The sequence below is a fragment of the Branchiostoma lanceolatum genome, chromosome 4, assembly GCF_035083965.1.
Source record: "Branchiostoma lanceolatum isolate klBraLanc5 chromosome 4, klBraLanc5.hap2, whole genome shotgun sequence".
In the NCBI taxonomy this organism is placed as follows: Eukaryota; Metazoa; Chordata; class Leptocardii; order Amphioxiformes; family Branchiostomatidae; genus Branchiostoma; species Branchiostoma lanceolatum.
In genome coordinates this window covers 31,066,344-31,078,995 of record NC_089725.1, presented here as the reverse complement: position 1 = coordinate 31,078,995, position 12,652 = coordinate 31,066,344, and the positions used below count along the sequence as shown (strand labels likewise).

At 42.3% G+C, this 12,652-nt stretch overlaps 1 protein-coding gene across 1 annotated transcript in view; it reads left to right on the top strand.

The window, feature by feature from the left end:
- Positions 1-122: 122 nt before the first annotated feature.
- Positions 123-12,652, top strand: part of LOC136434015 (AP-5 complex subunit mu-1-like) — a 35,152-nt gene continuing 22,622 nt past the window's right edge. The window contains exons 1-3 of the mRNA XM_066426669.1: positions 123-424; positions 8,225-8,357; positions 11,248-11,352. Coding sequence (XP_066282766.1) covers positions 351-424; positions 8,225-8,357; positions 11,248-11,352 — 312 coding nt within the window. The 5' untranslated portion in view covers positions 123-350. The remainder of the gene's footprint in view (positions 425-8,224; positions 8,358-11,247; positions 11,353-12,652) is intronic.

Below are 12,652 nucleotides of genomic sequence, written 5' to 3'. Positions count from 1 at the left end.
TTTGTTATTTTATGGGAGTAAAATATGTTTTTTTTATTTGAATATTACGAAAAGTAGATATCGTGGTTTTCCTATTATCATGTAAGCTCTTCCGTTCTGTTATTGGTGAATTTTGCACCAATCAGCGGTCCGTATTCCGTGCAGGCGAGGTGAGAGGTCACGGTGTGGGTAATCATCAGCCACAGCATCCTCATCATCATCACCTCCTCCTGCCAGTCACATGGTTCAGCTCAGCTCCCGTCGCCTGGGGCAGCTTTCCTCTCCTAACTAGCGGTGTCCGCAGGATGTGAGCCTGGCAGACAGACACTCACCGTGCTAGAGCAGCCTGCAAGCGAAGCAAAGCCACAAACATGAGCGTGCGTGGACTCTGGGTGATCTCACCCGGCACCGGAGAAAACAACCCTGCAAGCATCCTCTTCTCCAGGTGAGCTGGCCTTTATGATAAATAAAGCTGGGTGAACAGGTTGCTGTGCTCTAGCGCATCACGTTGTGCATAATGCATGCATAATTTTACTCCCTCTTTGTCCACAGGTTTTCTTTAATGCGTCTGCAAATGCACTCATCTTGCCGCACCAGGATTGGTTTTAGATGTGCCGTGATACGTGTTCGGCTGTGCATGAATCGTTTATCCTGCAGGAAGCTGGCAGGCGCAGGTGTGCCCTGGCTTTCAGCCCGTAACGCCGTGCCAGCTTTAGCATTAGCCCACTTCTCAGGGTCTGTCTCCCAGCCAAGTAGGAGATTTTTTTTTTAGCTTCTCTCTCAGGTCTGAAAGCTAATAAACATGCCAAGAGCTCCAGGACTTCCAGTACTAGAGTAATGTTATGGCTGGAACGGAGGAATGGTTGCTAAGGCTCTGTATCATGTTACTCTGTTCATCAGTATTTTACCTTAGTTATAAACAACTCATATTTTCCAGTCAGTCAGACTCCGTATTGTCAATCAATGTTACTGCAAGTAAGCGTTTGTCTGTTTTTCCTGGTGTAGTTTTCCTTGACAAAGGAGGTTTATCAATATGGGAAGGTTAGACGTGACAGGTCGTTCGGCGTAATATAACCAGCTGCTGCTGCACCGCATGCCTGCGAAGCTGGTGTGTTTATTTATTTATTTATTAAACTTCACAGAATGAAATCTGAGAGGTGTTGGCAACAGGATCGATGCATCCTTTACAAGGCCAACACCTCCAGAGTACATTCAAAACAAGTAAAGAATCATCACTAATATATTATCACAATACAAACAAGAAATGACAATAATAACAATAATAACAAAAAATGACAATAATGGTGGTACCAACAAGGATATTGAAAAAGGACGGTTTGACTATCTCATACAGCATTAACACTATACATGTATATAATAACAGGAGTTAGTCCATGTACATATGTTGTTGATGTCAAAGTGTGTTGTCAGAAGAGATGTGTAATGTTCTGAAACGGATTGCTTAAAGCGTTTGGTTGAGGAGTTTGGAGTTAGCCTGAGGTGTCTAATTTTGGAAGGTCGTGTTACGCCGAATGGCGGTTATACCGGCTATATAGATACAGATACAGATACAATATCATATACATGTAGCCTGTATGGGCCCGATGGTAATAGAAAAAAAAAAACATTAACCCTTTGAAGTGTCAAGCTACAAGAGAAAGAATATTATTTATACAGCATTGATTTGAGAACCTGACTTAATATAAGTACTGGAATAAGAGAGAAAAGGGACATGGCTCGCGTTATATTAAGATAAAAACAATAAGATCAGTAAGTCTGATCCTTTTGAGTGTGCTTTGAAGGCTAAATGTTGCTGATTTATATGCATGGTTAAACATTATATAAATCATCCAAAGTATAAACTCCAAATAAATAAAAATTGACTCACCAGAATTTTCAACTGAATTGAGTGACATCTAATGTTACATTAGGCAGTAGTAGTGGGCAACCTCAAACCAACCGTACACACTCACGCCACATCTTCAGAAAAGAGGCTGTAGCCGCAATTGTTACATTGATTTGTACCGGTAAAATGATTTTGAATGTAACCAATATGCATTAAAAACTATACCAGTAGGACTAGTAGGAGCCATGTATCGGTAGGGTATGATAAATTATTTTGCTTTCTAGTTCTGCTTGTAAGTAGAGTACTACCGGTAGTACTGTATGGATGGCTAATTTTTCTTAAGTTAGAGTCAGACTAGCATTCAGATCTGTCTCCATCTTTAATTTTTCCCCCTGTCCCACTTGTTGTTAGGGAGCCCATGTTGTTAATTCTTGCTGTTGAATCTGTCTTACAATATGTCTTCATCAATAGCAATATCATAAAGTTCATTTTTTTTGGACGTGCGGGGTGAAATTTTTTTTTCCGTCCCAACAACCAAATTTCCATCCCGGGATGTCAGGACTGGTCCTGGAGACAGCCCTGCTAGCATTTCCTAGGAATGCTTACTGTAAATCACTTTAATATAGCGGCAGGAAAATATATAGCGGTTGGGGGAAAATGGAGTGGGTCACGGCACTTGATTTTAACGGTGGGAACAAACATCCCTGTCTCAAATATAAAGTAATCAAACATTTGCGATTGTGAAATAGTGACAGCTTAAGTAGCTAAAATGAAGTTACAAATCAAGAATTACAGTAATCTCACTGGAAGACGTAGAAGATTCCGACTTCCCTGGTCTCTGAAGTGAGGGCCTGTGATGTTCGTCATTACTCTCCAAGCAGAGGTTGAATGGGCAGATCGTCACCGTTTTATCATATGCCATCATTTTCTCCATTAGAATGGGCTAGCGACAAAAAAGGACGGCATATGATAAAACGGTGACGATCTGCCCATTCAACCTCTGCTTGGAGAGTAGTTCGTCATCACCATGTTTGTAATGTTTCAGCTGATTTCCTATCCAGGGCTCGAAATTATTTTTTGGAAATAGGTGCACTAGTGCACCCAACCAAAAAAATTAGGTGCACAGAAAAAAATTTGAGTGCACTGCATTAAGCCATAGATCTAGAATAAAGTTGAATGTCAGCAAAACATAACGCTACTGCCTCTCTTAAGAACTTCAATCTGTAATTATGTCCAGATTTCAAATTTGCAACCAAGCAATACATCAAATAAAGTACAATGTACAAGTTATATTGCTTTTTCTGATACTTGCATTTTAAGACTATTCTATATGCTAGACTAAGTGTACAAGATCTAGAGAACCGTTACCCTATAGAGTACAAAAATATCTAGGTATACCAGTGCACCCACAATATCTAGGTGCACCAGTGTAGCCACGTTCAAAAAGTAGATGCACAGCTCCAATTTTGGGCGCACACAGGGGTGCACATGCACCCAGTATTTCGAGCCCTGTTATTAGATACTACTACTAGTATGTACAGGGCGTGCAGATCGAGGATTAGGCTACACAGCCACAGGAGAGCCTGCAGACGAGGCGCATTAATCTTCGGAAGCGAAGAAACAGCCATCATGACAGCTCATGTTACAGTCAAACCTGCCTATAGGCGACCACCTTTTCAGCGCGACCACCTGGCCATGGCGACCGCTTTTTCTCGGTCCCGAAATTTTTCCCCATAGGCACAAGCATTAAGCTGCCTGCTCAAGGCGACCACCCGTCCAACGCGACCGCGACCGCCACGAATTGGGACCGCACAGAGCACAATCCCTGCCCATGGCGGCCGCCTAATTTTCAAGCGTGTGGTGACATTGGATCATTTTGCTCTCGGATTTCACGGAAATGTTTTCAAGACTTTGAAGGACAAAAATAAGGACAAAAATATATGGAATAGCAATGTTATAGCATCGATTCCTCCATGAAGCGTTTTAATAAAACGTTCCCCCTATAAACATTGTAAAGACAAATGTTTGTGATGCTGTTGTACCTATCGCCGTAATCTTATAGTTTACCGCAAACTCAATTTTCAAAACGAGTACGTTGTGCATGGCGTCAAAAAGTCAGATTTCACAGAAATTACTATCTATTTCTTGTATTTTCAACAAAAATGTATCTGTGTCTTACTAAATTCCGCCGAAAAATGACTTCGCGGCGGGCAAAACATCTGGCGAGAAATGTTGTCCCGACGTCATCTTGGATTTGGCGTGGCCCGGATTTGGCGTACCGCTGACCTTTCTAAAACACGATGCTTTTGTGTATGAACATTTACAAATACTCTAGTTACTGATGAAAATTAATATTCTAATTTTCCTTTTATTTCCATGAATCTCACAAACCTTTATTGGACGCTGTGCGCTCTGCTGCACTGACTGAATCACTGATACCTTTCGATGCCGGTCGCACAGAGCTTGGCGGCGCGACGAAATCACACCGTTCCGTTTTCATCTTTAGTTGTCAGATCGAAAACTTTTTGCCCCTTTCATCCAGCGGTCGGCGCCCCAAAAAGGCTGGGGCCAGCAGGTGTTTTCTAGGGATTTGTCTTAGGCCGTAAAACTTCGATGATGTGTGTGTGTGCACGGCGCTGCGAGATCATCGATCGAGGCAACCATTGTTTTGTAGTCAAAATTATGACGAAAATTTGTACACAATGTAATGAGAATTGAACCTAGTGGGGGTCATGCTGTCTAAATTCACACACTTTTCCATCCATTTACGTACTGTATTTGAAAACCTCGACCTGGAAACATGTGAGTGGAATCCTCTTCATGGCGACCACCTGTCCATCGCGACCGTTTTTGCTCGGTCCGCCGGGTGGTCGCCTTGGGCAGGTTTGACTGTACTTATAAACAAGCCGATATGTATACCAGTGGTCAGACGGGAGGGTGTTGTGTAACACTGTTATGATCATCACAGTTCTGGGGACATCTATACATACTATTACTAGTACGCCACAGTGGTTATTTTTGATATTATTAGGTCACATCAATTCATCTCCTTGATTCCCTCCTTTAAGTATCAGACTTTTCAACCTAGGATTGATGTGTTTAAAAATTCGTATTTTCCTAGAACGATCGTAGAGTGGAACTCGTTACAACCGAGTACAGTGGAAGCATCCTCATTAGATAGCTTTAAACAATGCATGCAGTTAGATATGCGAAGGTTAGACGTGACAGGTCGTTCGGTGTAATATATCCAGCTGCTGCCGCGCCGCATGCCTGCGAAGCTGGTGTGTTACGCCGAATGGCGGTAATACCGGCTATATAGATATAGAAGCTGGTGTGTTACGCCGAATGGCAGTTATACCGGCTATATAGATACAGATACAGATACAGAGATATTTTTGTAGGCTATCGAGGTAGGGTGATAAAATTGTACACTAGTGTACAGAATATTCTTGAAATTTAAGTGTCAGAAAAAGCAATATAACCTTTGTTGTACCTTGATATGTTGCTTATGACATTTTGAAGTTAGCTATAGAATTTCAGACTGAAGTTCTTAAGAGAGGCAGTAGGGTTTGTAGATATGTTTGACTGACATTCTACTTTATTAATGTACATCCAAATGTTTTTCTGTGTGCCTAAGGCCACACCAATTTATTTTCTTGGTTAACGGAATAAAAAAAAAGAATAAAAAAGAATGCTAGATTGGAAAAACAACATGAAAACAGAATCTCAGAGGAATGTTTTTAATTTGGTGCACACAGTTTCAGGGAGTGAACAGGGTCAGGTGCAAGTTTTCACCCCAGCCTTCTGTTTTCTTGATTTTTTGTATGCTAAAATTAAAAATAAAAATCCGTTAACCAAGAAATTAAATTGGTGTGGCCTAAGTGTTTGGGTTAGGTGCACCAGTGAATTTCGAGCCCTGAGAATCTTGGCTATAGCGACCACCTGTCCACACAGACTAGAATTTCTCAGTCCCCTGAGCTGTTCTCATGGGCAAGTTTGACTGTATATAATATGATGCTTGGATGCAGAAAAATGAAAACCGCATTTAAACCTTCCCAAGTTATTAGATTTTATACAGCATTAACACCACCGGAAGCCGCCCGGATGTGGTTTTCCGGTGCGGAAGGCTCCATTAGTACAGCATTACTCACTTCCTCCTTGCCGTTTGAAGCCGGATACGTGTACGCTTGTGTGCTTTCCAGCTGACATCGACGTCCTTACCCTTTTATGACCAGAGACAAGGAGAATGTAGCGCACACGTTTGGTATGGGTTTGATAAAGTGGCCACATACTGCAAATCTTGAAATGTTTGTAGTGGTATTCGTTTTCACCGTTTATTTATCTTCATTGTGTTACTTGATTTACTGTAATACAATCATGTAAATCATTTCAGACAAGAACTTAAAACACTCTTTTCCCTCCTATGACAAAAAGTCCCTCTGAAACTGAATAACTTTCGATTATTGGGAGCATTATATATTTACATGTTCACAGTAATTGATCACAGTACTTTTTCACCTCAGATGAAAAAGTGCTATATTTGACTGTCTGGCCTGCAGGGTTATGATTATCTATCCTCCTCCTCACTTCTTTTTCCAAGAAAACCACTGGACCATTTGCATATTGTGCTTACAGTGTTGATGTTTAGCAGATCAGTGACACATTTATACCATTCACTTCTAAGATATTAAATGAGCACATATATTTATATCCTAATGTCAAATGCCATACATGTCTTGATATATTTGTGTTCAGTCAAATACTGCTACAGTCAAACTTGTCTAAGACGACCACCCTGGGGACCTATCTAAAGTGGTCATCTTAGACAACCCACATAATAGTAGAGTATTCCCGATGACCTATGACCACGAGCGCCATTTTGATTTTTCCGCGCAGCGAAACATGCCGACCAACCGTGATTTCCGGCAACTTAGCATAATAACCGACGCCGCCACACATTGGAAATGACGCGGTCGTCTTCGGTAACATTTTGGTCGCTTTCGGTCCAGATTGGGGCTGGTCGCGGTCACACAAGACAGGCGGTCGTCTTTTACACATTGCTTAATGCTTGTGTCTATGGGGAAAAAAATCGGGACCGACCGAAATCGGTCGTCTTGAGCCGATGGTCGTCTTTTGGACGTGGTCGTTAGACCAGGTTTGACTGTACTTTAATTTGTCGGGAGACCCGGCGTCAACTGATGATGATGATATGATGATGATGAAATATAGCCTCCTTTGCAGGCCCTCTGGGCAGCGCTGGTGTTTATTTTTTGGGGAGCGCTGATTCACGATTTTCAACTTATCTGGTTCAGGGTCTTTAGATGGGGAACCTATATTGCTGGGGAACCCGTATTGCCGCCCACAGAAATTCTGTATACGTTGTCGTTAGGTAACCACAAGCTAAAGACCCTGGACCTGATAAGTTGAAAATCGCGAATCAGCGCTCCCCCCCAAAATAAACGCCGGCGCCGCTCAGAAGGCCTGCGAAGGAGGCTAGATGAAATACTGCTACGTTTGACTGTCTGGCCCGCAGGGTTATGATTATCTATCCTCCTCCTCACTACTTTTTCCAAGAAAACCGCTGGACCATTTATATAGATAAGGGGAGGTCAGCTAAGGACAAGTGATCCTCAAATCCACAGGTCAATGGGTGATGAGTGATTTCAAGTACCTTGTTAGATGACGATGGCTAGATTTGTGAGAAAGAAAAATTGAAATTGAAATGTGGATTTGAGGGTTCAAGGTGTTGATTACAATCAAAACTGCCCAAGAAGACCACTCAGGGGACTGATGACATCTGGTCTATGTGGACAGGTGATCACTAAGTCAGCATTCTCATTGCTTGTGTCAATGTGATAAATTACCTAAGGACATACAAATTTAATTTCTTGGTTAACAGTAACAGAATTTAAAAAAAATGCTAGATTGGAAAATCAACAGAAAAACAGAATCTCAGAGGAAGGTTTGTACTTTGGTGCACACAATTTCAGAGAATGAACAGGGTCAGGTGCAAGTTTTCACCCCCCCAAAAAATCTGTTAACCAAGAAATTAAATTGCTGTGGCCTAAGACAGCACTAAAAATTGATCTAATTGGTCAGGTTGTCTTTACATGGCTTGAAATACATTTATGGGAATAGATGCACTGGTGAACCTAGCCTAAAAAGTTAGGTGCCCCAAAAAGAATTCGGATGCACAATATAAAATAGAGTGGTTCGTCCGTCAATCTGACGAGGATTTTGGGTACACACAAGTGCATATGCACTCAGTGTATTTCAAACCCTATCTTGATGTAGAGCTGGTCACTAGTACGTGTTTGACTGTACCCTCAAGAAATACCAACCTTATCTAAAGAAAACAATCGTTCTTCCCATAACTCAAGTGTGCCTTGTCTCTCGTAGCCACTACCCGACGGTGGAGCGTCGGGCGGCCATCTTTACTGGAGGAGGAGGGAACACTGTGCAGATGTTGGACGACGTGGCTTTCTGTAACGCTCTGGTGGAGGAACTGGGGCTGAACAGGACCAGCAACAAGGTAGGGTGGGTTCGGTCAGGGTCAGGGTCAGGGTTAGGGTTCTGTAACACACTTGTGGAGGAACTGGATCTGAAAAGGACCAGCAACAAGGTAGGGGGTTATGGTTAGTGTTAGGGTTAGGATGAGGGTTAGGGTGTAGGGTTAGGGTTAGGGTTAGAGTTAGGGTTAGAGTTAGGGTTAGAGTTAGGGTTAGAGTTAGGGTTAGGGTTAGGGTTCTGTAACGCGCTGGTGGAGGAACTTGGGCTGAACAGGACCAGCAACAAGGTACATGTAGGGGGGATATGGTTAGGGTTAGGATGTAGGGTGTAGAGTGTAGAGTTAGGGTGTAGGAATAGGGTTAGGGTTCTGTAACACTGTAACTGGTGGTGGAACTGGGAATGAACACATACAAGGCCAGCAACAAGATAGGGTGGGTTATGGTTAGTGCTAGGGTTAGGATGTAGCTACATAGGGTTAGAGTTAGGGTGTAGGAATAGGGTTAGGGTTCTGTAACGCACTGGTGGAGGAACTGGGCCTGAACAGGACCAGCAACAAGGTAAGGGGGGTTATGGTTAGGGTGTAGGGTTAGGGTGTAGGGTTAGGGTTAGGGTGTAGGGTTAGGGTTAGGGTGTAGGGTTAGCTATAGGGTTAGGGTGTAGGGTTAGGGTGTAGGAATAGGGTTAGGGTTCTGTAACGCACTGGTGGAGGAACTGGGCTTGAACAGGACCAGCAACAAGGTAGGGGGGTTATGGTTGAGGTGTAGGGTTAGGGTTAGGGTGTAGCTACATAGGGTTAGAGTTAGGGTGTAGGAATAGGGTTAGGGTTCTGTAACGCACTGGTGGAGGAACTTGGGCTGAACCGGACCAGCAACAAGGTACATGTAGGGTGGGATATGGTTAGGGTTAGGGTTAGGGTGTAGAGTTAGGGTTATGGCTAGCCGGGATGACCACTTTATGACGTAACACACCAGCTTTTCATGCACACGGCAGCAAAGTAATAGATGTACAATGTTACTTTAACTCCATCCCCCAGGGTTAGAAAGAACTGAATGCTACCAGTACCAGCAGTTTGAAAAACGTTCAAGAATTCAGGTAGAAATACAAGCAACTAATATTTTGCAATTTTACATGCTAGGAAAATTTGTGCTGTGCATGGTGCGTCACAATTTTACAAAGCACTGTACCATAAAGTGGCCTGGTTATTTTGAGAAAGATTTTCCAAATTGAAGGCAAAGTTTCGGACCACTTGCAACTATTTTGAGCTGTGCTCCCACATGTAGTACAAGGTAAACTAGCAGGAGGTCTAACGTACCCTGCAGCTTGGATAATCTCTTTTTCTAAAAGCCTGGGCCTTTTCTGGTTGCCACGTAACTATATTTTATGACTTCATTACAGGAATGATCTATGTGGCGGCTAAATTTAGCCCCGTGATCGGGGAGACAAGCTTAACATCAGCTTAATTAGTTGGCCTGTGGTGACTGTGCGAGTGCCAAATTTGTCTTCTCGTGTCGTGACCAGGGCTCTCTCGGGCTCTCAGGTTTTGTCTCTCCTCTCAGTTGGATGGAGTAAAACAAGACGTTGTCATGAACTCGACACAGTCAGAACTAGGACTGAAAGATTTAGAAACAGCAGTATACCGTACATCGTAAGACTGCTGAATAAGGACAACAAACCATAACGTACTGTAAAAACCTACCTGCTGCCACAGCATATAGTTCGACCCGCTACGAATGTGAGAAACTTTGAATTCGAGAATTTAATGCAAGAAACCTTTTTAATTGAACAATTTACGTGCCGGTAAGTGTGTGTAATTAATGTAGTTTTAACTATGATATTTTAAATGTGTAAAGCGGCAGATCAATTCAGGGTTCCTACATGGGACCCTGCTACCCTGTCACTCTTTTATATGAGAATGCGGAGATTAGCGAGGGTTGACGGAAATGCACGAATTTGTCATTTTCTCACATGATTCGTCCCCGAAGTTATCACGGAAATTGTCGAAACCCCCCGAAAAAACTGACCTCAAGTAGCACCAGGCAGTCGGAACGCACTGAAACGCCGCCATCTTGCGCGGTGCTGTGGGCTTCAGTTTATTTACAGCGCCGCTAGTTTGCTTGGTACTAGTAAGTCTATATAATCTCCTGAATTGAGAGCCATTGATTCCCGACTCTGATTTTTTTCCTCTGCAAAATTGCAGATTGTTTAATTTTTCTTCTGCAATCTTGAAAATCTTTATGCAATTTGCAGATTGCAGACGGGTATTTCGAACGCTGTACACAGTATAGAATTAAACCTGTAACATTACAAAAGAGCTAGCTTAGTTGCACACACTTCTGAGCTCTAGCCTTGACAGGGCTTGAAATTCATTTTTGGGATTCGGTGCACCGAATTGATTTATTATATTTATAACCTACATGTATAAAGTTAGGTGCACAGAAGGAGTTTGGGGTGCACAACATAAGATTAAGTAGAATGTCAGCTAAACGTCAGAAACCTTACTGCCTCTCTTCGGAATTTCGATCTGTAATTCTACAGCTGACTTCAAACTCTTGTACAAAACTTAATAATACATCAAACAAAGTACAATAAAAGTTAGGTTGCTTTTTCGGATACATATATATATCTGTACACTACATATAACCTGCAAAAATATGTAGGTGCACCTGTGCACAGGTAGAGTCAAAATTAGTCACAATTTTGGCTGTACGAAAGTGCATATGCAGCCGATATAATCATTCATCATTTATTCTTTAATTGAGGTATGAAAAAAAAAAACATTGCTCATTAAAAGAATACAGGCTTCTTTAATAATATATACAAAAAGTGTGCAGAAAAACAAATTTCTGTAGTAGGTGTTCGATTTAAAAAAAAACATGTTGATGATGACGCCAGGCTTCCCTCCATCCCTGCAGTTCGTCTCCTGGCGCGACACGTGTCAGAAGCTGTCCCAGGAGCCCGTGCATGAGCTGCGTCTGGCCGACGGGGCCAACCTCTGGCCCGTCCTCATCATCGAACAGGTGAGCGATGGATGGAGGATGGATGGATGAAGAGAGGGATGGATGGATGAAGGGATGGATGGATGGATGGATGAAGAGAGGGATGGATGGATGAAGAGAGGATGGATGGATGGATGGATGGATGAAGAGAGGGATGGATGGATGGATGGACGAAGAGAGGGATGGATGGATGGAGAGAGGGATTGATGGATTGATGGATGGATGGATGGATGGATGAAGAAATGGATGGATGGATGGATGAAGAGAGGGATGGATGGATGGAGAGAGGGATTGATGAATGGATAGATGGATGAAGAAATGGATGGATGGATGAAGAGAGGGATGGATGGATGGATGGAGAGAGGGATGGATGGATGGAGAGAGGGATTGATGGATGGATGAAGAGAGGATGTATGGATGGATGGAGAGAGGGATTGATGGATGGATGGATGGATGAAGAAATGGATGGATGGATGAAGAGAGGGATGTATGGATGGATGGATAGAGATAGGGATGGATGGATGGATGGAGAGAGGGATGGATGGATGGATGAAGAGAGGGATGGATGGATGGATGGAGAGAGGGATGGATGGATGGATGCATGGATGGGTGTATGGATGGATGAATGGGTGTGTGTGTGTGTGTGGGTGGTTGTACAGAAGGATGAATGGATGGATGAATAGAAGGATTAATAGAAGAATTGATAGATGGATGACAAAATGATGGATGAATAGATGGATAAAAGAATGAATGAATTTAATGAAAATTGAACAAATGGTTTGATGAAAACTAGATCGATCAATCGACTGATTGATTGATTGATTGAATAAATGAATGAAATTACAAACAAATTTAATGATTAACTGATTGATTGCTCCATTGATTTGTTTGCTGATTGATTGATGTGATTGTCCTGTATTTAGGTGCAAAAGAACACCTAATCATATTGATTAAATGATTGGTTGGTTGATGGATTGATTGAATTATCCTGTATTGATGATGAAATTCTGAACTCGAAATTCTGAACTTACAGACTGTCATCCATTGTTGTCAACCAAACCAATGGAGAGAAAATTAAAGGCAACCAACGCAATATTAGGGCCCAAAAAATGGAAATAAAAAAAATGCTGAAATCTTTATGGTAGTGACATTTACTAACATTGTTTAGCATTTTTGTAATAACTTAATATTTTGAGCATTTTAAAACCCTGCAAAATCGGGCCATATCATGATCCACTGTCTTGGTTTTGCAAGCCTACAAAAACTCCGTGCCACGATTTTCAGTGAGTTCTCACATCAAAACGATGTTGTATTTTTGCAT